Raw genomic sequence first — 26,606 nt, forward strand, 5'->3', positions numbered from 1 at the left:
ACTACTGAGGCCTTTGTTTTAAACCCTGAACTGCTCAGTGTCAAGAGGCCAAAAAACCCTGGGCTAGACTGAGCCACGTGGACCAACATGGACCAACTGTGGATGGTGCATTCATTTTTTTTAATGGTTTTATTTTTTATAGACTCTTTTTTTGTGCAATACACTGAACATTTTGTTCCAGAGATTGTAACTTGTTAAGCGCTTGTGAATGTGCATGTACTTTGTACATTAGAAGCTGTGTCGCATACAAAAGTAACTGGTTTTGATTGTGTTGTAGGAGCTAATGTACTGAATTTTTTTTTCTGTATGTGTATTTTTTTATATCTTTTTTTTCCCTAAAATTTCTGAGAAATGTTGCTGGTCATTTGTTGTGCTGTTTCACACCGTGCCTATTTCCATATCTAATCTGAGTGTATATATCTAATCTGTGATTGTAAATGTCCTTTCTGCTTCTATCACTTTGTGGTCAGGAGTCAGTGACTCTGTTAGGGATTTAATTCAAGATAAGCTGATTTATAGATCATTTTCAACCCCTACACTTAGAACATAATGACCAGCAGCCGCTCTCTTATGAGTGAATGTTCACATCAAATGTACCCTGACTTTGCGTTGGAATGGTTTTGGCGCTAGCCTCAAATGCATAAACAGCCCCAGCGGATGCACTGTAATTTCCTGCATTGAATTCCACAGCAGTGTACGCCGAAAGCAGGTTTGTAACAAGTTGAAAAGCAATAGCTGTGTGTTGATTTAGTCAGGGAGTATTATTTATTACATCATCTTAGGCTAATACATTAACATACATATCTAAAGAATGTCATACAGGGAGTCACAACACTGGATTAGTTTAGTAGGATGATGTCTTTGTGGAGACTTTACGATCCAGTATACATAGGTACGTATAAATTGTATATAGTAACAAGTTGCGTTAAATTGACTGTTTTAATGAATTTGTTTTCTCACTGTCACTGAGCTTTGTATTTTTAAAAGACAGTAAGCCTTCTCTTGGATTGTTTCTAGGCCTCTGTGGCCCCCGTTAAGGTAAACCTGTAATGATAGACTGCTGTTATAAGCCTGTTATTAAACAGTCTCTGATGAGACTAAGTGTTGCTTTACTGCTCCAGTCTGTGTTACCTGAGAGCCTGCAGGTACTGTGTTCTGTTGTGCAACTGTAGCCACTAAAGAGGTTGTATTGACTCTGTGAGTAAAGAGGGAAGGGCTGAAAACAGTGCACAAGCTCTTTTTTTTTTTCATCGTGTGGTGTTGCCTTTTTTATGTTACTGTGCATTTTTTTTATTGTAATGAAATTGTTTTTAATAACTTTTGTAATTCATTCATGTCACGTCTCCAGAGGCAGAATAAATATTTAATGTCTTTATTGTAGAAATGCTGAGGATTCAACTTATTAGAAAAAAATCAAATATTCAGAAACACTTACACAATGAATGACTTTACAAATTTTCATTTTTTCATTTTAAAACTCTTCCTTCTTTAACATCAAAGCTTACAAATAAATTACAAAAACAAATTGCATGTGTTCTTTTGCATAGGCAAGTAAGGAATTTTGTGTTTTTGTGTATACAATAAATATGCAAAACTTGGTAGGCAGACAAAACATGAGGAGCAAATTTGTTCAGATGTTGTGCAGTACACAAAAAACACTGATGTTCACATTGAGGTTGGTATTGTGCCAGCTACAGTAAGTCAGGCTTCACTCTCGTCGTTCAGTCTTCAAACATGGCTAATCTTTTTGCTTCAGCTCCATAGTAGACAAGGACTTTTCAGGCTTTCTTGCCTTCCTGTACATGTAGGCCATAAGGATGGTGACCACCAATAGCAGCATGCCGAGGGCCAACAGGATCCACTGGCCGACTGTGGCAGCTGACCTGTTCACATTTAAACCCAGGAAATCCACTGTTTTAGCTTCACCTGTTGGAGATTCACCTGTTGGGGATACAAACATGTTTAAATGGTTGTTTTTCACTCAACAATTAAAACATAAAGGGTACGTGTGCAGTTATTTTCAAATGGCTTCTTCTTGTGCTTATTTTGGAAAGCAATGGGGAAGAAACGTTTCCATCTACAGAGATCAGTAAAAGCTGCTTCAACAAGAGGCCCAGCAGTAGCTAGGTATTTACAAGAGCTATTCCTCTTCATACCAAGAGGTGGCGCAGGTTGATATGTCTTAATTAGAAAACTGCTGTTGTTCTGTGAGTAACAATGCACATGTGTAACAACATTTCTGTGTCGGTACTAGTTTCAGATAATAATAATGAAAGATAATAATGAAATTAATACTTTTAAAAAGCATTAAAAATCATTTCCATACTAATTAATTTAGTTTTGCATCTAGTTATTGGTTTCATAATTTAATCTCTCCAACCAGGGCCTTTCTTTCACTTTCTTAGTAATGTTTTTATCAATTCAGTCAGAGTGTGTGCATTGTAAAACAAAATGAGTAGGAGATTCATTTCAGCTGCAGCAGAGGAGAAACACACACACAAAGAATTCCCATGTGTGTTTCTTTTTTTTTCAGAGTAGGTGTTCAGAAACGTTTGGCCTTGACTATGGAAAACTTATTAGCAAAGTTTTGATGAGTGAATACATGTATGTGTTTCTGTTAACATACTAAAAGGCTTCCAGTCGTAATCTGGCCACCCGCGAACATCATTGTTCTTGCTGTTCTCCTTCTCAAGCCATTCAATGAGAGGTTGGAAGTACTCCATGAGTGGCTGGGCACTCATTTTGGACTCGCCAGTGATCATAGCCATAGCCTCAGGCCAGGGCTTGCTGAAGCCCAGCTTCATTACATCACTGAAAACAGCAATAGAAAGGTTAGAGAGAAGGTCAGAGAAGACTAGGATAACTAATAAGGATTTCTCGGATAAACAATTAAACTGCCAGTGCTGAAAACAAAAAAATAGCATACATATGAGCATCTCCACTTGCGTGTGTGTAAGTGTGCGTACTAACCCTAAGAGCTTTCCAGCTTCTTTGGATTGGTAGATGTCACAAGTGTATAAAGGTCCATTATGCTTGGCAGCATTACACAGAGCTTTGTGGAACTGAAACTGGATGACGAAGCTGACAAAATACCTGATTGAAGATGATAAAAAAAAAGTAGGGTCAGCACTATGCTCAGTGTACAGTTGTGCTACTGCACAATAGTAAGATCGTGTTGTGTTCCACAGCATATTTATCTTATCAATCATGATGAGGTGATGAGTATGGAATCATTTATCACTTATCGGTGATAAAATATCACATGCGTTTGTTCTTGAGAATCAGAAAGCCTTACCTGACGTAGGGAACGTTAGCTGGGATGTGGAACTTTGCACCTGGGTCAAAGTCCTCCTCAGTGCGTGTTACAGGTGGGCACAATCCCTGGTACTTCAATCTGCAATACAAAGAAAAGAGGCATGCATGCTTGTTATAATTCCTTAGTGAATCATCATCTATGAATGCAATAAATGCAATTTCTGTGATATAAACTTTACCTGAGGTTCCACCATTCTTTATTGTACTCGGTGTGTGGGATGCGTCCATCAAACACCTTCCACCTCCATTGGTCCATCAGGTAGCCGAAAGGTAGGAAGGCAATCTTGTCAAGTGCAATGCTCATCAGGAAGTTGATGTCACTCTCTAAATGAGGTGTTTATCAATGCCAAAATCATATGCTGTAATACAGCAACATGCATTCAAAGATTTTGCTTTTGTTGCAAACATCACTCACCATAGTTGTTCTCAACCTTGTCCAGGAGGCCGATGCTCTGCAGATGTTTGGGTGTCGACACAGACAAGGCAAGTACATCTCCAATGGCCTCATGAAAGCCGGGGTTGGCTCCGTCACGGAAGGACACGGGCTGGTTTTTGTACTGCAGGAAATACTGAATGTGGCCCATCTCGTGGTGCACGGTGATCAGGTCATCCATTGTGACAACAGTGCACTGCTTGATCCTGGAGAAGCAACCAAAGAAATCATTAGAGCAAATTATGAAAATGTTTCAAAGACAAACTCATGACTCCACCTCACACAAATAATACTAATAATAGACATAGTAAACATATATAGTTTATATGTTCTGCTAAAACAATATCCAAAGTAATACAAAAATACCCTTTTACTTAGCCATGCCTATCTTTGCCTTCTCAGAGCCAATAGTTTTTCTTTGAGGACAAACTGTGGCAGCCCAACAGGAAGGAGACATATAATATAATCTCCAACAGTTTGGAAATTATATTAGAAATGATCAAGGGTTGGAGAAGATTTGAGGTGGATGCCACAGTGGAGCAGCATGTTAGGGCAGTTGCTGATTCTAAACCAACCATATTAGTGAACAGAAAGCAAATGAGGCTCTTACATTAGCTGAACATGCGTGAAAAGAAGAAGACTATAAAAGTTTTTCGTACATGCCATCCCATTTCATTATCAGGCTTCTTCAGGGAGTGCCTTTGTTAAGTATCATATAAAGATTCTGAGATTTTACTGATATTCTGTAAGATTTTGGTAAGGCTTCCAGGCTGCTACGTGTCTCTTGATTCTAGCTTGAAGGGGAAAAAGGTTAGGCTCAACCTGAAGTCTTTTCGGTTATAGAAGTCCCACGCAGAGGCGTGGCACACCACCTGGCGTCCATCAGACGGCTTCTCCAGCATAGATTTGTTCCAGAATTCCGGCGGCATTGGCTCCAAACCAAGTGAGGTGAAAAATTTGTCAGATTCCTGAAACATTCTGATGGCATCCCATCCCTGAGTGAGAGAAATGAGAAAGACTGTAAGAAAAGATGCTTGCATATGTTTTCTGCATGCTTCCTTGGATTTGGAAGTGTGCAGTAATGGCTTTAAAGCAACGGCTGGTTCATGCATCGATTCACCTGCTGCACCATGGCTGGGGTGGCGTCAACCTGTGTAGCGTCTGGGTAGGGTATGACCAAATCCATTATGCCAGACCACGTCTGTGCCCACATGTTGCCTGAAAAAGAGAAAAAACAGTACTCATGTTCCATATTTTTAGTCTTAAGAAGTCAGGTAGAAGGTCATCGGCTGTGCCAGTGTTTAACCAAGTGGGATTTAGGACTGTGAGTCGCTCCAATCCCTGACCATGTGGAACTGTCACACACAATCTCACGCTTGATGCCCCTGAAAGCAAATTAAATCTTGGCTAAATCCAAACGCTTCTACAGTCAACGACAGAATATGAAGGGGCTACTCTCAGACATAAAAGGAGAGTTGTGTCTATAGTGTTAGAATACTTGGGATTCCAAAGTGAAACGCTGGCTGAAAAGTGGTTCTGTCCTGTGACCTTGCTATCATCAAAAAAACTAAATATCTGAAGTCCACATAGAGCCTCGAGTGCAGTCAAATCGCATTACTTACCAAGTAAATGAGCAGGAATAGGCCCCTTTAGGTTGATATAGTTGGAGCCATACTTATTGTATAGACCCCTTCGAACATAAGCATGCAAGTTTAGATAGAGTGGCTCCAGCTCCTTCCACAGAGTCTCCAGATCTTCTTCAAAGGTAGGCGTTTCATACAGGGAACGCCAGAAAGCTCCATTATCAGAGTGACCTACAGAGAATGCCAGAGAGAAACACCTTAATACTAATCAGAGGAATACTTTAAACATCATCATGTAAAGTGTTTTGATTTGGAGAAGTGATTTATTTCATATTACTGGGGTGTCAGAAAAAGGCTGCTGTTTATTTGAGAGTAAAACATTCACCTAGCATGTTGCATAATCCAACAATTTTTAGTAAATAATTAACAGTATATATAGTTCAAATCTGCTGACTGTATAGCAGATATCTTTTTATTAGGTCTTCATTTCCTAAACACTGACAAGTAATGTGTAATCTTAAACTCTATATAAGATAAAGTGTGTTTTTATTACTATATAACGTCAGCCGCCTGGTGTGATAATACATTCTGCTGTGTCACTGCAAAATGGAAAAATCTCTTTGATAAAATACCTGACAGGACAATATTTTAAAAGACAAATTGTTTAAAATTTTAAAACTTTTAGGTAAAGAAAAAGAAAAACCTTGGGTGTGATGAAGCTTAGGACTCTGGCTGAGGATAAGTGCTGTGGAGCAAATGATTTAACTCCTGGTCTTGATAAAATGTGAATCTGTGTGCGACAGTTTACTGCAAATCCTTATATGTCCTCATTGTTTAGATATACCATCAGCCAAATACCCTGTGTGTACACACAGCTCTGTCACTTTGGAGATACTGTATATGTACACACACACTTTGTTAGACACACTTGTTCAGCTGCTCATTAATGCAAGCGCTTAATCACATCAGCCAGTCATATTAGATTAGATTAGATTAGATAGAACTTTATTAATCCCTCGGGTGGGTTCCTCTGGGAAATATGGCAGCAGTTCATAAAGACATGATCAAGACGGCCTGTTTAAGTTTAAACTGAGCATCTAAATGAAGAAGAGAGGTGATATGAGTGAGTTTTCAATGTTGTAGTATTTATGAAACTGCTGACCTACTGGATATTTCCCACACAACCATCTCTGAGTTTTATAGAGAATAAAAGCAGCAGTTCTCTGGGTGAAATGCCTCTCTGAGGAATGTTTCTAGCACTTTGTTGAATCTCTGCCGAGGAGGCAGCTCTGAATGCAAAAGGGGGTTGAACTCGGAACCTAACAAAGTATCTGGTGAGTATAAATATGATGGACTGACTAAAGCAGTTCCTTGACTCCACTTATTTATATTAACCACACTTTGACTGCCATGCATCTGAAAAAAAATCTGTTCTATAACTGCTGTCTCCATCAAGGCCAAACTTTTGAAAGTTTTCCAGCAGGACAGATTAATGAAGAATCTCACAGTAGGAGTAAAATTACATTTAAATGTCATACCATTTAGTGTGGCAGCTTTGTTGGCCAGTTCAACATATCTCTTATAATCCTGACGGAGTACTTTGCCAGCAGCATCTCGCCATCCTTTCCAGGCAAATAGCAGCTCATCGTAATCCCTGGACTCTGCCATGATCTTCTGGAGATCTGAAACAGATTTTAAAATATTTCATCATGCAAACTTTGCTCACTGTATACTCTCTAAGGCAGTGTGATAATAATTGTACTATTTAGCCTTATCACGTGTATCAGCTACCAAAAGCCATTATTTATCTGGAAGTCAATCTGCAGCATTTTTTCCATAGTCATACCTGGATCCAGAGGGAGGCATTCATTATTCTCTCTGCAGACCTCAGCCACGCTGTACTTGGTCTCCATGTTGGACAGGAGCGTATTGTACTAAAAAGGTAAAAAAAAAAAAACTACTTTTGATCCAAGTGAAATTATTAGCAGGTTGTGACATTTATTAAATGTATCTGACAGATTTCTACAGCTGCTCTGGAGCCAAGACCTCATCAGATAAATGCATTTCTTTTAGAATAGAGTAGGGTTATTTGCACCTTCCTAAAACAATGCCAACATATTCACATTGGTGCAAGTGGGGTCAAAACAAAGAGACATTCCTTTAAATATATTTCATGTATAGTCTCTGATTGCGGTAGCTTATATTCTCCCTCCCTTTTGCATGTCCATCGTTGTTGAGGAACACTTAGAGGTGTTTTAAACATCAAGCAAGCAGCTCTGAATACTCTCACACAGGAATTTCCTTCACACCTCTTCCAGTTCTGCAGAGGGGAGCGCAGCCCTCTCGATGTCACTGAGTTTTTTAATGATGCGTTTGACCGAGCCATCTTGGAAGTCAGTGGTGTCGTATTGACGGGCCTGCAGTCCATACTTCAAGGTGTGTGCTGACATCTCCAGGTTCTTTTCAAGCTAAGGAAGAATAATGAATAGCATTTATTTTATATTAAACAATTTTCATTATATGCCAATGAAAGCAGGATGGATGGATGGATGGATGGATGGATGGATGGATGGATGGATGGATGGACGGACAGATCAACAAATGGATGGACAGATGGATGGATGGACCAGTGTGTAGGTAATTAGAATCATGCACACATGCATTTATTAGTGACACATTAACTCAATCAGTTATTGATTCATTGACACAGTTTGATCAAGAAAATTCATTTTATTGATTCAGCAAAACTATGAGCAGAGCTGGTGCTTGAGCATGGTTAAGGTAATCTCCTTTGAGCTGGTTGGTCAGTGGGCCTCACCATTGCCTGCTTATTGGCTTCATTGATGTCGGTGTTGTACTTCCAGGAGGCCTCAGTGTATGCATTCCATACCACCTCAGCTGTACTGTTGTACTCTTCCAGAAGCTTCTGCGCATCAAGCTCATCTGTGTTCTTGTCTGTGTAAACAGGAAAAAAGAAAGTCAGTTAAAAATAAGTCACCGAACTAATGTTTCATATGTTTCTAATGCTGCCACTTGTGATGACATTTATAAGATGTAAATAATCTTTGTTGTGCTCAATCCGGTAACTTACCGATATCTTCTGGGTAGCCTTCAGGCATAGGTGGGACCCAGTTGAAGTCTGGCCATCCCAACGTCTCATTCACATTTTGCTTGTTCAACCACTCAATAATTGGCTCAAAGTACTTCATGAGTGAGCTGGCATTTAATTTATTAGTGCCTATAGCATCTTGGAGCACAACTGGCCAGCTTTCAGATGAGCCGGCCTGAAGGACTTTCCTGGAGGGATAAGAGTGAAATTGCATTGCATCTTTATTTTTTCCTTCATAAGCCATTAATTATAATCCTGGTATTTAACTTGAAGGTATAATCAGCTCACTTTAAAATGGCTCCCGCCTCCGCAGACCGGTAGATGTCACATGTGTGCAAGGGACCTGTGTGCTTGGCTGCTTCGCAAAGTTTTTCATGAAACTGGAACTGAAGGATGAAACTGACAAAATATCTGCAGGGGGGAAAAGAAAAGCTTTAACTTTTGCAAATGAAGGTCGTATACCAAACAAGGTAAAAGAAAAAAAAATTAAATGACAGAAAATAATGACTATTTAGAGGATACGAATTATGTAAATTATGTGTTTGAGGCCACACATATGAAAGCTCTGCAATCTTTTTCTGTTAAAGTAACTGTGTCTGTGATTTTTATTTCCATCTCCTAAATGAAACCAGATGGAGTCAGAGGATTTTCTCATACCACCCCAGCTTCTGCTACATTTCCTGCTATTGTAGGCCCGTAGTATTGTTTTAAAACCGCAAGAAAGTACCGCACACAATACCATACTTTCAGCTTGTCAGGCATTGTTGCATGTTCACTGCCTTTACTTCAGCCACAGAGTTGCCCTTCACACAATACCTATTATTAAGGCACTAATACAGTACTGTGCAAAGTCTGCACACATGGAAATGCAGCACACAAGGCAAAAACATAGTTTGTGTGATTCGAACAATGAAAGTCAATATTTAATATGATCGTCTTTATTCTTCAACACAGCCTGAACACAGAAGTCTTCAGGAATAGTTCTCCAAACTTCTTCTTGAGAGACATTCAAAGCTCCTTTTTGGATGTTGGCCGCCTTTTGTTCTGTTCTCTGTATAGATGATCCTACTCTGCTTCAATAATGTTCATGTCCGGACTCTGGGGAGGCCGATCCATGACTGATCTTGTTCCATGTTGTGGTTTTTTTCTATCCCGGTACACTTTTAATGTACTGGCAGTGTGTTTGGGATCACTGTCATGCTGAAAATGTAAGTCATTGCAAATCTATAACATAATATTACACGGTGGATTAAAGATTTCACAATTCCAATAATACTGACAAGATCTCCTTGTCAGACTGGCTGAAATCCAGCCCCAAACCATGACAGAGCCTCTATCGTGCTTTACAGATGGCTGTCCTGAAAATATCAATAATCCAATCAATCGTCTCCATCACAGGATGCTTACCTGATGTACGGCGTGTTCCCAGGGATGTGGTATTTTGCCCCAGCATCAAAGTGCTCCTCTGTACGCCTGGTGGGTGGGCAGATGCCTTGATATTTTGTTCTGTTAAAAGAAATAAGAGACAGGTTAATCCAGCAAGACCCCTGCTCTAATAATTACCAGTTTGTCACATGTCAGTCATTGTAATTGGCAATCGTTTCCCTCCAAGATGAATAAAGCACTAACTTTCTTGAGTCTATGCTGGTTGCCTAGCACCCAAAGATGCCTTTTGTTACTCGACTATAGGCTTATCAAGAAAACCATTCTGTCCAAACATATTTCACAAGCAATTCTTTTAACTTGTACAACAGTTTCTATGCATAACCTCCTACCTGAGATACCACCAGTCAGCATTGTAACGCTCCGGAGGGGTCTTTCCACTAAAGACATCCCATCTCCAGAGGTCAATAAGGTAGCCAAAGGGAAGGAAGGCTATCTTCTCCAGAGCCATTTTTAGCAGGTAGTTGGTGTCAGTTTCTAGAGAAACACAAAGCGTCATTTAGTAAAACCAGACAAACAAACAAACAAATAGGATAAGAAAGATATTGATATAAGAATTCATCTCAGTTGTCTGAGTGTATAAAAATCGGGATTTTATTACACTTCTGGTATTGGAGTCTTGGGGATAAATTACACAGTGTTGCAGTGTTGCTTCTAAAAGATGCCCTTATACGGAAGCCTTCTTAGTTATGGTACTGAAGCCCACCAGAAGGGATGTTGGTGGTATGGAAAGGTTTTATTTCTGTGTTCATGCTATTACCGATGTCAGATGTCACAGATTCCAGAAGATTAATGGTTTCCAGATGCTTGGGCGTAGAAACCGAAAGGGACAAAACATCACCGATAGCCTCGTGAAAACCAGGGTTGGCTCCACTGCGGAAGCCCATAGGCTTGTCCTTGTACTGCAGGTAATACTGAATATGTCCCATCTCATGGTGTACAGTGAAGAGCTGTTCCATCGTGACTGTGGTGCACTGCTTAATTCTTAAATAGGGAATGCAATGTGAATAGAATTTTATGTTTTATTAGCAATGAAAAATATGTGAAGCACAACTAAAATTCATTTTACCTGAAGTCCTTGCGATTGTAAAAGTCCCAGGCAGACGCGTGGCACACCACCTCTCGACCCTGAGGCTTAACCAGCATGGATCCCTCCCAGAACTCCTCAGGCATCCTCTCCAAACCCAGAGAGGTGAAGAACTCCTCGGCCACACGAAACATGTGTGTGGCGTTATAGCCCTGCGAAGTGGAAACAATCAGGCTAGTCGCAATTAATGCTGTTTGACAAAATTATTTGAATTGCAGTGAAAGCTTGATGGTCTGGAAGAACCAGAGAACGTTCTTTCCCCTCCTCCTTTAACCTAATCTAGTTCCATAAAAGCTTCCCGTCCTACTTACTTGTCTGACCATTTCATCAGTCACATCAATGTTAGGTTTGTCAGGAAATGGGATCATCATATCATAAATGTTGTTCCAGGTCTGGGCCCACATATTTCCTGGGGGTGAGGAGGAAAACACACTTAAGCAACAGTTCTGACTTACTGTGTTGTGGACCACTCACAAGCACTGTAGGAAATGCCTGCTGCAGCATGTTTATGCACAGCAGTGAGATAAGAGCATTATACTACTCCCATGGTGTGCCTGCATCCTAATTCTCTGATCTTATATTGGCCATGGCATATGTGTTTACTACAGATGATTAAAAATTACTGTTTATGTTAAAGACATTAATGTTAAAAATAAATACATCGTAATAAATTACAAATTAAAGACCACCCTGCCCTTTCTCATTTTTTGCTATATTTTTTTGGCCAACCAACTCCTAAGTAATGCATGCATGTACATGTAGCTCATATTGGATGGATACTGCATGCATTTTACCTAGCAAGTGAGCAGGGATAGGTCCTTTAAGGTTGATGTATTTGGGGCCATACTGGTTGTAGAGCTGGCGGCGCACAAAGGCATGCAGATTCAGGTAGAGCGGCTCAATGGTCTTGTAGATTTCTTCCAAGTCCTGCCTAAAAGTTTCAGTCTCATACCAAGAGCGCCAGTCATCTCCAGTGTCCTGAAATCCTGAACAGGGCAAAAATGTTAATGTGGTCATTTCTACTTCTGTGTCCTCACTCTGCTTTGCTTCTTCTTCCCTCCATTAGGAATCTCCTGCTCGATATCAACAGCTAGAAAGGAGTACTTACCATCAGCTCGCGAGGCTTTGTTGCTGAGCCCCACAAAGCTTGGATAGTACTGTTTGAGTGGCACGCCTGACGCATTGTGCCAGCCCTCCCAGGCATACAGCAGCGTCTTGTAGCTCCTGGAGTTAGCCATGATCTTTGTGAGCTCTTTAAAATAGAAATGCAAAAAGATGTGGAAAAAGTGTTACAATCAGGAAGATGATAATCCGGTGCATTACACTCAAAAGCTTCAGGTTTTCCTGAACACATGGTGATGTGCTGGTGGTTAGATTTCTGTCTGCTCGCGTTATCACAGCAGGAAGACTTGTGATAACTCAGTGTTATTTTGACAATTACTTAAACCAACAATTTTCTTCAAAATCCCAGAGAGAGGAAATGAAGGTTAGGAAAAGGTGAGGTGAGCTGCACAGAAAATGGCAGGGAAAAGCGACACCTGGAAGTTTTTGTTATGATAGAGACAGTAGTGTTTTTGTGAGTGGAATGCGTCATGGAGTAACCCAAGACGGATGATTTCCAAGAATAAGAAACCAATAACAGGGACTGCACCTTAATGAACGCATTTACTTATACAAACAAAAAAATTGTAGCAGAACTGATTGGTTTTGCACTCTTGCCTCACTGTTACTTTATGAAGTTTTTGCCAGCAAAGCACAAAGGACTATTGTTCACAATTAACACTGCTGAAGTTAAAAGCTACCCATGTGTTTTTTCTCTAGATTTTCACTCAACATAACCACAGCACTTCCCCCGGAGACCTCCCTGAAGTGAATATCCCCATCCTGCTACTTTTAAAAGCTGATAAGATCTTAATCGCTTAAAAGTGTTTTCTTCCCCGGGCATCGTTGACTTGTTCATATTCTTTAACACTGCCTTGTTTCGCCTTGAACATCTTAAAAATTCTTGCATCATATCATTTGCTTGTCTTGTTTGATCTTCAAAACTGAGCATTTATTATAGTGAACTCACCAGGTTCCAGACTCCAGCTGATGTTTGGCTGTGGGTGCACCTTAGATGTCGAATAAATATTGTCCATGGTGCTCAGAATGGTGTTATACTGTAGAGAATTTTTTTTAAAAAGATACAAAAGAGTTTAGCAGTGTCACAAACATGGTTACCGACTTGTTAAATATCTGACAGACAAACCTCCTCTCTTTCTTTCGGGAGAAGGTTGGCAGCACCGAGTAGCATGATCTTTTCCATCAATTTTTTGTCTTTAGGGTCAGGAAGGGTGTCGAGAACTCCAGAAGAGAAGACCTGCTTAGCCTTGATCCCCCATGCCTCCACGAATGCCTGTTCTTCAAGAGATGCACTTACCTAAAGACAAAACAAGGTAGACGTAAATGATACGGCTACTAAATATTTTAAACAGTGCATTGATAGGTCTCTCAAGAGGTAGCAATAAATAATAATTATCAATAATGTTTATGGCATGTGTTTTTTTAAACCATGAAAAAGCCAAAGGTGCAGGATCATTCTTTTTTTTCCTTTCTTTTTTTTTGTAAATATTTGAATTATTGATATCTGTCAAGAGCATAAGTGAACACTTGAGAAAACTCAGACTTGGTGAAAGTCTCTGTTGAGCTGTACTGTAGGAACTAGCTGTTGGCACAAAGTCATACGGGGTTGGACTCTTATTACCAGTTTTTTGTGAAGACTGTCATCCTCCAGAAAATGAAAGGACGGATCAGTTTTACAAGCTGCTATTATAGACCAGAGTGCACTTTCAAAGCAATATATCTGCCAGCATCCGTGTAAAACATATCTTATGCAACGCGGGTGTCTTTCTTCATCTTGCATCATGAGTCTGCAATTCATTTTTCCGTGGACCCACACGAGAAACTGGGACTGTTGTGGAGGGCTGCGCCAACTCAGTAGGACTGAGTCTGGCTTATCGGTGTGGCCCTCCATAACAGTCCCAGTTTCTCGTGTGGGTCCTCGGAAAAAAATGTATTGCCCAAGCAGCACAACTACAGTGGCATACTGAAATACGCAGTCAAACTACTGAGCCTGAACTAAAAAGTGACTCCCACATAAAATAAATAAATATTTATGTTTACAATCTATTAGAAATAAATAATTAAATGTAAAAATAAGAGCAATAGCCTACATTTAGTCTCCCTTAAAGAATCATGCAGATTTCTTGAAATTTGATGGATGGCTGAACATTGAGTTTGATGCAAGGATTTAAGCTAATCTTTATCATTTCTACTTTTTCATCTAATGTCATCATTTTTCCAGTTCTTTAACCATTTGTTTTACCAGCCTTCTGTCTTTGTCCCGTAACTGTGTAACTAGAATATGTCTTCAAGTTGCTGGTTTATTGATAGCTGTAACAATACATCTTCCCCGTGGTGGCAATAAAGAGCTCTACCTATCTACTGAGCAAGTGCTAAGTGAAATAACCCTTGTTCAAGGATAACATCTCTAAAAAGAAAAAAATGCTATAGCTACTCAAGTCCACATGCTTATCTGCTGCTCCAGTAAGTGTCAAGAGCTTCTTTTTATAGCAATCATGAAGACATAGGTCATGAACAATAAGCCTCAGAAGAATGGATGCACTCAAGGCCGCTGTGCCATTCAACACTCATTTGCTCCTCTATAAACTGTGCATCTTATATGCACCTCTGATTTTTTTTGTAAAGAATTCCTTTAATGGTGTTGCAGCTTTTTATTATTTGTAGTAGGTGTAGAGAAAATCAGACTAGCTTCTATAAGTATGAAAAAGATTACAAAATAATTGCACACGCATATTGATGCAACCATTATTTGCGCCTCACACATGCTGACAGAACAGTAGCTTCTCACAAGTAATGTTTCCACTGTAAGCCTTTCTTATCTGCTTCTTTAGCAGCCTTCCCTAAAATAACAGGCTGCAGGAGAAGGAAAAAAAACAAAGAAATGGTGTGGCTGAGAAGCATTAACTCTGATCTTTGTGCTCTACCTCTCAATCTCTATTTTTCGCAATCATTTTCTGTCTGTAAGCTTGCACTCAATTTCTGCTACATTTATATATTTTCTACTAGTAATAAATTAGTTTACAAATTTAAATTCAATTTTACCTTTTGGAATGAGCTGTCTCACCTATTATTAGCATTTAAACTGATTACAGAAATACAGACTTTACATTTCAATTTTTTAAAGATATTTTTAAAACATCTGCATCTCAAAAAACACTAATGTCGAAGAAAAATGTGCACTAAGTTATGCAACATTTTCTATAATATGAACACATACAAGTAGCATTGAAAATAAGAAGCTCTGTATGTTTGTAATGAAATGGATGCCAAAGCCTCTGATTTTGACATCTGCTGATATCTAACTTTTTTTCCTATTTGATCCTCTCCACGTACAAAAGTTTAACTTGCAATGACAATCACCTTTGCATCCATTGAAGCAACAAGTAAAGTGTGTTTATGCACATATTTGCTTTTTGTGAACGAGCAGTGTGCAAATATAACTTTTCAAAATATTTAACTGCACAAGATTCGCTGAGCAGCCCATATCGCAAAATGTCTCTGTCAAGCTGACTGGTTACCAGATTAGATGGAGTTCTATGCTCAGATTCACTTTGATCCTTCTTTAAAAAAAACTCAGAGGAGGAAAATATGCTCACGCGCAGCATGTGCGAGGCTGCTTGTCTTTCAACTTCCATCACAAAAGCAGGCTGCGGAACAAAACACATTCTGTAGATTGACCCTGTTCAAGGAGTTCAGTGTGGGACACCTGTTGTGTGTGTGTTTGTCAGGGAAGTAGTGTTCAAAGCCTAGATAGTTTACCAAATTCCTGTTTCAACAGCTGTCCAACAGGACTTGGATGTTTGACTATTTCATGGGTGTGATTTTTCCACACCGCAGCAGCTTTGTTGGTTTCTGACTCCAGTCTCACTGTACTTTTCTGCTGCCTTACTGGCTTTATCGTGTCCCTAAGCTTTTAATGCAACTGTCTCTCAAACCTGTGGTAACATGCAGTTTTAGAACAATTGCAATCTGATATTAACGTGTCGCAGCTCCCTTCTAAGAAACACATTTTGAAATTGCTTTAAAAAGGCATTTTACTGGCTGCAAATATTGCCACAACGGGCTATAAAGACTACTGGTGTGTGCAAAACTACATTTAGTAGAGAGTGCTACCATAAGGACAAAATACTTCAAGCAGAAGAATCATAAAGCAAACAGTTACTCGAGAAAAAAGGCCAACATAAGAGCAGGCGAGACCCATTAGAATTATATTTTAAAGACATTCACACCACAGGCATTCAGATCTCATTTATTTTCCAGTAAAGCGCAAGCAGAGTTGGCTGCGTTGGGAGGAAACTGAGCATGCAATGCTGGAGAGAGATGAATAGTAGTAATCTCCAAGTCAAGCAGAGCTGAGTTCCCCAGAAAACTCTGCAAACTCTGCATCTGGTGACAAGATGCTAGTACTGACAAGAGTGATGTACAGTGGACAATGAAACATCAGCATGAGAGCAAGAGTTGGCCACCGAGTTGTCTTGTGAGCTCGAGACTGCAGATGTCTTACCTGAAGCTTTGAGTTGTGGTCTGTTATGTTGGTGTTGTAGTTCCAGCTGGCAGAGACACTGTGGAAAAACACCTCCTCGGCAGTGCTGTTGTAGTCACTGAGGAACCTTTGTGCATCACTGATGGTGTCTGAATATTCCCCAGGCAGCCAGCTTTCTGGCAGAGCCTCAGATTGCCCAAAGACTGGCAGCAGCAGCAGTACTGACCACAGAAACCTGTCCAAACCAGTACCCATGGCTAGCCCCCACCAAGACACAGTGGAAGAAAAAGCTGTGAAGTGAAGTAGTTGAGTGGAAGGGCTAAAAATACACTTGCTTCAATGAAGTGAGAGTACACCTTCCCCCTGAAGCTGTTGTCTCATCCACTCCTTCACTCGTCCCTTCTTTGCCTCCCAGCCTGGCTGCTGGTGAAATGCACAGGAGTCAACGCAAGCTTCTTTTTAAGTGCCAGTGTAACCCAGCCCACATTTCCCTGCAGCCTTCCCTCTTACTACTTTACACCACTGAACAAAGTACCCCATACACCCCCTTCCTCTGTAATTTTCTCCCTTCCCTTGTTTCCGTTTCTGTTCACCAGCCTGAGAGGATTTGGATGGCTGGCTGATCAGAAGTTTCGGTAACAGAGCAAGATGAGATACAGACTATGACACACTGGTGCAGTGTGCCTGCCTGCTTGGCAGTGGCTCCTCACTAACCAGCAGTGGAGTGTCTGGGAGGGACTCCACATACTTTGCTCTCAGTTTCCTCCTTTAGCTCAGTCAGGAGGGAGAGTTATAAAGACAGGGCAAATGAAAGAGGGGATAAGGGAATGAAGCTGGGGGGTGGGGGGATGGCAGGACTCTGGAGAAAAGGACTGAGAGATCAGCAGAAAAAGGAAGCAAGTAACAAATAAATGGTGAGCAACTTCAGTTGAATATTGTGGTCAGTGTGCATCATGATCATTATGTTCTTGGTTCCCACACATTCATAACGCCACTGTTTAGATTACCTAGAATGAGGATGTTTACACCACTCAGGCTATGCGACACAACTGCAGTTAAGTGTACAGTCCCACTATAATGTAGCATGTAACAAGCCTTATTTCACTGGCTGTTGCACAGCAACCGTCAGAGCAATTTGTGCAAAACCATAATAGTGGAAGCTTATTCAGTAAAGGGGAAATATTCTGAGACATTTCTTTTCTCTAAAATAAGAACCATGTGCACGTGTTCCTGCCATAATTGAGTAGACAAACCAAATTCACTGAGTTTTTCTTCATCCCAAGCCAAGCTGCTACAGTAATTCCCTGACAAAGCCATTTGAATAAAATTACAGTACACACAGCATTCAATGAGCAGAGTAATGTGAAATCATCTACAGCTTATAAATACCTAAGAAACAAGACAAAAACTATGTTTGGCATTCTTAACCCTGTTTACAGCCCAATACATACATACATGTATTTTCACTGCCTTTATTAGACCTTCAAAGTGTCATTTAATGCTGTGTGAAGAAGACGGGGTAGGATCCAACATGCAGGAGACTGACAAAAACAGGAACTCAGGAATACAAACTGACAGAACACACAGTAGAGGGATGAAGGAGATTATGACACTAGAAAGAGATTGATACAGACTATCTATATACAAAAGGGAATCGTGGCAAAGAGGAAACACCTGGGGAACACAGCTGAACATAATCTAACTGCACACACGTGACTATCAAAATAAAACAGGAAGTGACCAGCACACTGAGACTGAAACAAAGACACATGAACTTGACAGAAAAAAGCAACTACAAAGACAAAACTGACTAAACACGGGAGATAACATAGAAATGCAGATTAGGCATGGGGGGGAAACAGATGGGCAGGAAAAACTTAATAACTAACAAGATCAAAATGAAAACATAATTTAAGCAAATGTAAAATCCAAACTGAAAACTACAATGACAAAACACAGGATCATGACACAAGGCTGAAGAAGCCAAAGAGGTAATGCTGGGTGAGAGGGTGTGGAGAGGATGGGGGTATGAATCAGGTATGTTAACAGTTAACAGCTGCACGAACATAAGCCGACACTCATTAACAGTCATGTTTTCCATCACCTCATGATTAAAACCTCATAGAGCTTTGGATAGCTGTCTCTTCAGGAGTCCAATGTTCCACTTTGTTCACCATATTCTTTAACTTTCTCCAAGCACTGGTTTGCGGTTTCATTTATTGTCACCAGTTTTAGCTTTAAACTGACCTCAAATTTTAAACAAACAAAAGTAATAAACTGTTCTAACTGAATCATTTTAGCTTTGTATAAATGTTTGCATTCACTGCTCTCCAACATGGTTTCAAGCATACTGCAGTCACCCTCCTATACTGCGCAGAGTTACAGGCTTGTAGCTATGTGACTCACCGTATTGCACCAGCAGGTGCATTCATTGTGTCACCAGGTATGCACAAACAAAACAGTCCCCTTAAAAGGTAAATTATGTTGCTGTTACATTCACACTTTTATGTGACATGAAGCTACATTGAGACAGTACTGAAATATGTCAGCTGGCTTTATTGCTACCAAGCAGCAGATCATTCACCGGACTTTAGTTACACTTTAAATGAGATCTTGGAAAAAAATTAATCATAGTGTTAAAAAGGGCATGTTGCTGCTTCTTACTTTTATATCATATGTGTTGGCTACGGGGGGAAAAAATGAATGGGACGGTTTTAATCAGAGTATAGTATCAAGTCAGTTCAACTTGTGGGTTATTGATCTGGTCAGTTAAGCAGCAAGGGGGTTTTAAACTGTTTCAGTTGCTTTGGTGTAAATAAAAATTAACAACAGAGTGATAACTATGAGAAAAACCCCAAAACAGCAATGGGTCAGCATTACTACTGGTAGCATGAGGTGATACCTGGAACCCACAGAGGTTGCACAGGTAGTCCAGCCCCTCCAGGATGGCACATCAGTATGTTCCATTGCTAAAAGGTTTGTTACGTCTCCCAGCACTGCCTCAAGAGCATGGAGGAGATTCTAGGATAGCTGGACAGGCCTGAAGAAGGTCCTCAACTCATCAGCAGGATGCGTATCTGCTTCTTTGTGCAAAGAGGAACATAAATAACAGGAATTTTGTATGACACAGACAGAGCCCTTAAAAATAGCTTCCAGCAGGCCACTGATGTGAGTGTCTCTGACCAAACAATCAGAAACAGATTTTAACGTGGTCTGAGGGACCTGTGCTCACCGCTATTGGCATTTGTCATAGGAAACAGAACTGGCAGGTCCACCACTGTCACCCTGTGATTTTCACAGATGAGAGCGGGTTCACCTTGAGGACATATGACAGATGTAAAAGGCTCTGGAGAAGCTGTGGAGAACATGCTGCCTTTAACATTATCGTTCTGGGTAAATGATGGCCACCAGGTTGCACCTCAGACTGTCCAGGAGCTGGGAAGAGATCCAGTTCATATCAATATAGATATCCAATAAGATCTGATGTCTTTTCAAAGCGTTTCTTAAGCTAAGATGTAAGCATCGCTGCTGCTGATGTTGAGCCCACATGTGAATGTGCGTTAAGTTTGAAAACCTGACATTTAAGGAAGGAAATCAGATTTTTTTTTTTTTGTTTGCTTGTTTTGTTTTTGATTTGTTGTTGTTGATGTTGTTGTTTTATCATATGCACTCTAGAGTCCTGTGACAAAATGAGGGATTATGTCTTTAAGCCACTTGGGTAGCACAGGTAGTGAGTGCAGTGACTAAATGGGGCCATGAAACATCTGATCTAAACCGCCTGATCTTGTATTGCAGATGGAAGGGATCGAGTGAAGAACAACATTTTCTTAAGACACTAGTTTACTGTTTTGTTTTAAATAAGGCACCTCGATCAATCATATTTTTCTATAGGTCAAGGCATCAGTTGCTTGTTTAAGAGTCATTTATGCTTGCAGCTTATACTTCTTCATACTAACCTACGGCATCATGTACTTTGATTTATAACAGCTGTTAAAGACAGTTAGCAAAGTCATTAACCTTGATTTTAACATGACTACAGTAAATTAATAGATTAGGGCTTTAAAATGTCTAATCCTTTTATGTTAAGGGGGTTGGAGGATTGGGGGGGATATAAAATTAATGTCTCGCCAGATGGCTATACTGGTGGAAATTATTGCACTCCTGCTGATAACATCTTCCCTCTGAAGCAGATAACAGCTGTAATTGAGTTGATGCTGACATTTTATTTACGAGGTAAATGAACTCTTGAGCACTTTGTGTGAGCTATAACACGTTGGCTAGCTTATTATGATCGGGTCACTTTAGCCAGTGAAGGTAATTAACATTGAAATGACAACCGCAGTGATGATCCCTGTAACAGAAAATTAAAGCCGAACCGACTGTTAAATCAGAGCCATTCTGTCTTTGGAGCTAAGTGGGCAACTGTGTGACAGCAGTTTAGGTTGTACTGTCCTGCATGTGAATCTCCATCGATCTCACTAAGGCAACTAGAAGTCATAGATATCTACCACACCACATAGCTGATATCTTGAAAGAGCTTTTAATGTTCCTGCGCTTGGACTTGCTGACCTCTTTGAAAACGTGCGCCATATGCTGAGCACGTGCAACGACCCTGAACACTTATTTACTGAACACTTCCTAGCTGAGCTGATGGAAATCTAATCAGGTATGACGGTGAGAGACTTTTCATGTCCTCACACGTGTTTCTGATAGCATCTTGTTGTGACACTGACTGTACTTAAGAAAACCACAATCTATATAAAGTGTAAAGAAAGCTATTGTATCCTGAAATAATGACACAGCTGTGATAAGAAAAGAAATTCATCAAACGCAAAGTTCTGAGTTTTTGTAAGCCAGTGGCTCATAGGCTAAAAACTGTTTAAGACTAGGGCAGCAGGTGCCGGAAGACTAACTGGAATTGAGTTGTCAGTTGCGCGTACCCAGAGAGACAATGAAAGAGTGTTAACTGCTGCCTTTTTTGTGTGTGTCTCTGTGTGATATGTGTCCCTTTAATGCAATCTTCCTGCACTCCCTAGAACTATAATTAAATTTGGCTTTTCGTTTAATGGAAGTCTGTGAAGTGTGGAGAAACTGTGATAGCCCAGAATATCCAATCTTCACATACAGCTATACAGGCCCGGCCCTAACCAATCTGGCGCCCTAGGCAAGATTTTAGGTGGCGCCCCCCTACATCGGCAGTGTAGTGTATGTACTCACAAGAAACCGAATAGCTTTGTCTTTGACCTTTTTTTTTTTTACTTAAAGAAAGCAAATTCACAATCAGAATAATTAACAAGATAAAAAAAGATATGAATAAATAAATGAATACAAAAAATAAAAAATGAATATATGAAATACAATAAATTTTACATACATAAACACAATAAAACACAATAAACAGGGGTGGGATTTAGAAACTTCAACAGTGCATCTGAAGAGAGGAGTATGTGACACCACTGAGTATTAAAGTCTAATAATAAAAACATGTGATTCCAGGAATAAAATGAAATGATATAATATAAATGAAAAACCAAAGAGATATATGTATGATGTTAACTCTTATGCAAATTAGATTAGATTCAATTTATTGTCATCATTACAGTGAAATGCTGAATAGCAGAATGCAAAGTAAAAGTATAAAATCATATGAGAATGTTATGTTATGATTATCTTTGACCGAATCACAGCAGTGCTCATATTAAAAAACAGCATTCCCTCTCATGTGATATTGCTTAATTAACATTAATGATGTGCACTTTAACAACTAGGCTTACAACTATAATATATACAGGGGTGGAAAAGTGACTATTACCTGCAGGGTAAACGTTAGCTAACCAGAAGGCAATAACAATGTAAACAAAAAACACCTGCTTAAAAGATGAATACAAATGAGGAATGGTGGGAAAGGTGGGAGTACTGTAATTACCTAACGTTACATTATTATTTTCCATAACAATTTAGCCCCCTCCACAATATTAACTGACGTTAAAACAGTTAACTAGCTATTTATTGATTAGCAATTAGCGAATCATGTAACATTAGCTTAATCCTAAAAATTTAGGTTACTATCACATTCAGACAAATAATTTCATGTAGGCTAACGTTACCTACCTCTGTCTTTTTCTCGTTTCTCCTCCTCTTCTTCTCTCTTTTTTCTTCCCTGGGCACCTGACAGTTTTGGCCTTTTTGACATCTTGTGTTGATTTTTTGATGTGGTGACGTCCAAAAGGAACCATGATACGGGAAGGGAGGGGGCGCACCGTGCGGGGAGGGGGGGCATAATGTTGTAACAAATAATGTTTCTAGCGTAATGTTGTAACAAATAATGTTTCTATTAAATAAGCTTTACTTTGCATTTTAATTAACGTGGGATTATTTTTTGTATTTAGAAATAATAGTACCAACTTTTTTTTTTTTTTCAACATTTATGGCACTGGCGTGGCGCCCCCTGATGGACGGCGCCCTTAGCATTTGCCTATACGGCCTATGCCACGGGCCGGCCCTGCAGCTATATGTTGGAAATGTCAGCTGCTGGGCTGTATGTGTGTATCAGTGTATGCAGGCAGGTATGGTAGCGTATAGGATGACATTAAGCCAAACAAGGATGGAGTTTCTTCACTTACAATTACAACAACCTAAACTATATTTAGGCATCTGTATTATTATTATTATTCCAGATGAATCAACATTTGTCTGACTTATTCTTATTGATGAATAAAGGAATCTCTATACGTCTGTTATTCTTTCATCTGTCTCAAAGACAGTTGATCCAAACTTGGTAGGTGTAATCCTGGCATTAAAAGGAACTCTCTTTTTTTTTTTAATGGTCAGCAAATTTTCACAGTGATGTAGTGGTTAACGCATTCAATTACATTTTATTTCTATAGCACCAAATCAAAACAACAGTAATCAACAGTAATTACGTTTTATTGTAAGGTAAAGACCCCACAATAATACAGAGAGAACCCCAACTATCAAACAACTCACTATCAGCGAGCACTTGGCAACAGCGGGGAGGTAAAACTCCCTTTTAACAGGAAGAAGCCTTCAGCATAATCAGGCTCGAGTTTCTGCTGAAGCCATCTGCAATGATTGGTGAAGGGAAGAGGGGAGGGAGATAGGACAGAAAACACACTGTGGAAGAGAGCCAGGGATTATTAATAACTAATGATTAAATGCAAAGTAGTGTATAAACACATGGAGAGTGAAGCAGAAGAAGTGAATAATGGGAGATCTCCAGTTCATGACTCAAAAAAAAGCATCAGGGGGATTTCAGGCTAGTTTACTCCTAGTACCAGTCCCAAGCAGAGATAAATAGGAGCGCTGCGTCATGAAGAGCATCTGTTATAAAAATCAGACATGGTTGTCTATCTACTGCTGCAGCCCCATGGGAAACAAGGGCCCAGCCAAAATAACCTTTCATTAAGATTCATAGAAGTATCAAAGCAGGGCATTAATCGGAGCAATGTTGCACAAAAAAAATCCTTGAGTGCAACATGAACCACATCCAGGCAATGGTTTCAACAGCTGGTAGCGATAACATGCCAACAGAAGTAAAAATAGCCCAAAAAAAGGCACCGGAGGAGAACACTGCTCCATATAAACAACGTCAAATTGAAAATATTTTTAAATGTTATGGAAACTGTTTCTTCAACCCTCATGAATACACCCAGGCATAGAATGTCAACAGAACATTTATTTTTAAAATTTTTGCTTCTGTTCAAATAAGTATGCAGCATGAACCAGCGCCAGGGACCGTAGATTTGTTCAGTTCAAGAGGCTCGATTTCACTTTTCTTGCAATTATTACAAACCTAAACTATATGACTTCTTCTTCGGGTTTGTTGATGTTATATTAGTCCCAGCATTGCTCTACACATTTGAACCTGGCTTGCTTCTACCAGGTTCTTTGATATTTAATTAAAATGACCAAGAATATATTTTTCCATGCCCTCTAGTGAATGGGATGTATTTTGAGGGACTACAAGCAATTCCATTTTAAAAAATAAACAGCTTCACACTTGAATAGTTTCACGGTGTAAACAAGACCATAAAACAGCAGTTTGTGCTGTCCTGACCGATATGGACGTTGGACTTAGATTTGAATACTACTCATTTGCAGTGGGTTGGGGTTCACTGATAAAAGCAACAGTTCAGATCTTATCAGATGGTCAAAGCTAAAGTAGCAAACTTGTTCATTACTTAACACTCTTCACACATACCTTTTCTTTTTCCAGTACCGAGAGGACTAAAGAAGCACAGTCACAACCATTAATGAACAGGTTAAAACACCACAGTTGTGCATTTAAGTTGACATAATGTCTGAGGTCAGTGAGAGTGCAGAAAGGTAAGTATAGAGTGTTTTCCCTTTCCTCGGCTGCTCTGTAGTATGTTATGTTGTGAGCCCACAACTTCTTGTCTTGGCATAGTGTGTTGGATCACTACTGCTTGTCATGACTGGGGAGCTTAGATAAAGTGCTGCTGCAGCACAAGGCACAATTTGCAGAACTGGTGTTGGCATTCATCAAACGATCAATAAAAATAAAACAAAAGAAATGAAAGATCTGCTCAACTGAAGATAAAGCCTAAAAAATCTGACCTTTGTTATTTGCCCTGTTGAAACCAATTGTATTATACCTGACATTATTTTAAGTATAATTATTTTTTATTATTTGTATTTTTGTTCATATAATGCATTTGTAGCATTCATTTCACTGTTTAGTAAATGGGTTTAAATGTTTAGTAATGCTAGCAAGCAAAAAAAGGTTTTGATCATCAGTCTATTTTATTTTATTAAAAATTAGACTTATTCAGAAACACTGCACACATATTTGAAATGTTATGCCTGACTGTAACCTTTTATTGTAATGTGATTTTATGAAATTCCCTCAAATGCCTTTATGTTCAGGTCATTCTATTGGCTTCTAAAGACAGGTCAGAGGTCAAATGGGACATATTTTAAATCTGCATACGGTGCTTTCTATATATTCCCAATGAACACTAAACTTCTGAGGCTTTTTGTCAATTTCCCACCAATACATGAGCTGACCTTGTAGACTTTACTGGATGTAAGGCAAATTTTATTTGATGGTTAACTCTACTTCCCTAAACGTTTTATCAGAATTCATTCAAAACATCATTCAAAGTTATTGTGGTTACAGACAGAATGATGGCACGCATGCACACAAACGCTGCCAAATATAATAACCAAATAAAAAGAAGAGGAAGAAATGTTCTTTGTATAGTGCTTATGAAAGCCAGCCTTAAAAAGCCCGTCCTGCACTCTTACAGATGTATTAACAACAACACATTAAGTGCTAACACGTGTTGCATCAGCTCAGGGACAACACACGTTGTGTCAGATTTGTCACACATGTGTTTATTTTGAAAGTTGTTTGAAGGTAATTTTAAGCATTTTTTACACATGTTGCGTCAAAATTCACGCAAAAGGTGTTGCACATGTGACAACACGTTTCTGTGTTACTTTTTTAAGTCCTTTCAAAGAGTGCAGAAACACAGAAAATCAAACAAATTTGGAGGGAATTTACATATCAATTAAAATATAGCCTTTAAGACTCAAGTCAAGCTAAGGATAGGAATAAGATCAAATGTCTGACAAATTAAAATAAATTAAATGATAAAGATGGAGTTCATTAATCATATGATAGCTTTGATATTGCGCTGAGTATGTGTGCATACCTGTGTGGATCAGCATGCTTGCATTCCAAAGGTTTCTCCATGTAATGATCTGCTAGGGAGTGTGGGGGGGCCACAGCCCCGTCCTCCAGGGTGTGAAGCGGGTATGGAGGAGATCAAAACTCCAGACATTCAGAGGCCCCCAGAACACAAGAGACCATGGAAGACCAACAGAGGGGCAGCCGCGCCACTGTTCCAGTAAGAGCTGAGGAGAGTCCCAGATGAGGGCTCGCCCAGCAGCCGCGGAGCAGAAGTCAGGGGGAGTTGCAGTGACGCGCCCGTGAGCTCCGCCGGCCCCCAGCTGTGCCTGAGTGACCGAGCCCCAGGCCGAGAGGC

At 39.8% G+C, this 26,606-nt stretch overlaps 1 protein-coding gene across 1 annotated transcript; it reads right to left on the minus strand.

Annotated features, from left to right (window-relative positions):
* Window positions 1-4: 4 nt before the first annotated feature.
* Window positions 5-17,257, minus strand: ace (angiotensin I converting enzyme (peptidyl-dipeptidase A) 1). The gene is made up of 25 exons (XM_080873666.1): window positions 16,597-17,257; window positions 13,219-13,389; window positions 13,042-13,129; window positions 12,079-12,222; window positions 11,765-11,956; window positions 11,282-11,379; window positions 10,953-11,122; window positions 10,644-10,867; window positions 10,216-10,360; window positions 9,848-9,946; window positions 8,729-8,851; window positions 8,423-8,628; window positions 8,150-8,286; window positions 7,641-7,799; window positions 7,178-7,265; window positions 6,870-7,013; window positions 5,371-5,562; window positions 4,869-4,966; window positions 4,571-4,743; window positions 3,731-3,954; window positions 3,495-3,639; window positions 3,296-3,394; window positions 2,971-3,093; window positions 2,627-2,811; window positions 5-1,941 (listed from the first exon to the last, which is right to left on the minus strand). Exons 1-25 carry the CDS (start codon window positions 16,828-16,830, stop codon window positions 1,739-1,741), a joined length of 3,864 nt encoding a protein of 1,287 aa, XP_080729792.1. The 5' UTR covers window positions 16,831-17,257; the 3' UTR covers window positions 5-1,738.
* Window positions 17,258-26,606: the final 9,349 nt, after the last annotated feature.

This window comes from Rhamphochromis sp. 'chilingali' (assembly GCF_963969265.1).
Source record: "Rhamphochromis sp. 'chilingali' genome assembly, chromosome: 22".
Classification (NCBI taxonomy): Eukaryota; Metazoa; Chordata; class Actinopteri; order Cichliformes; family Cichlidae; genus Rhamphochromis; species Rhamphochromis sp. 'chilingali'.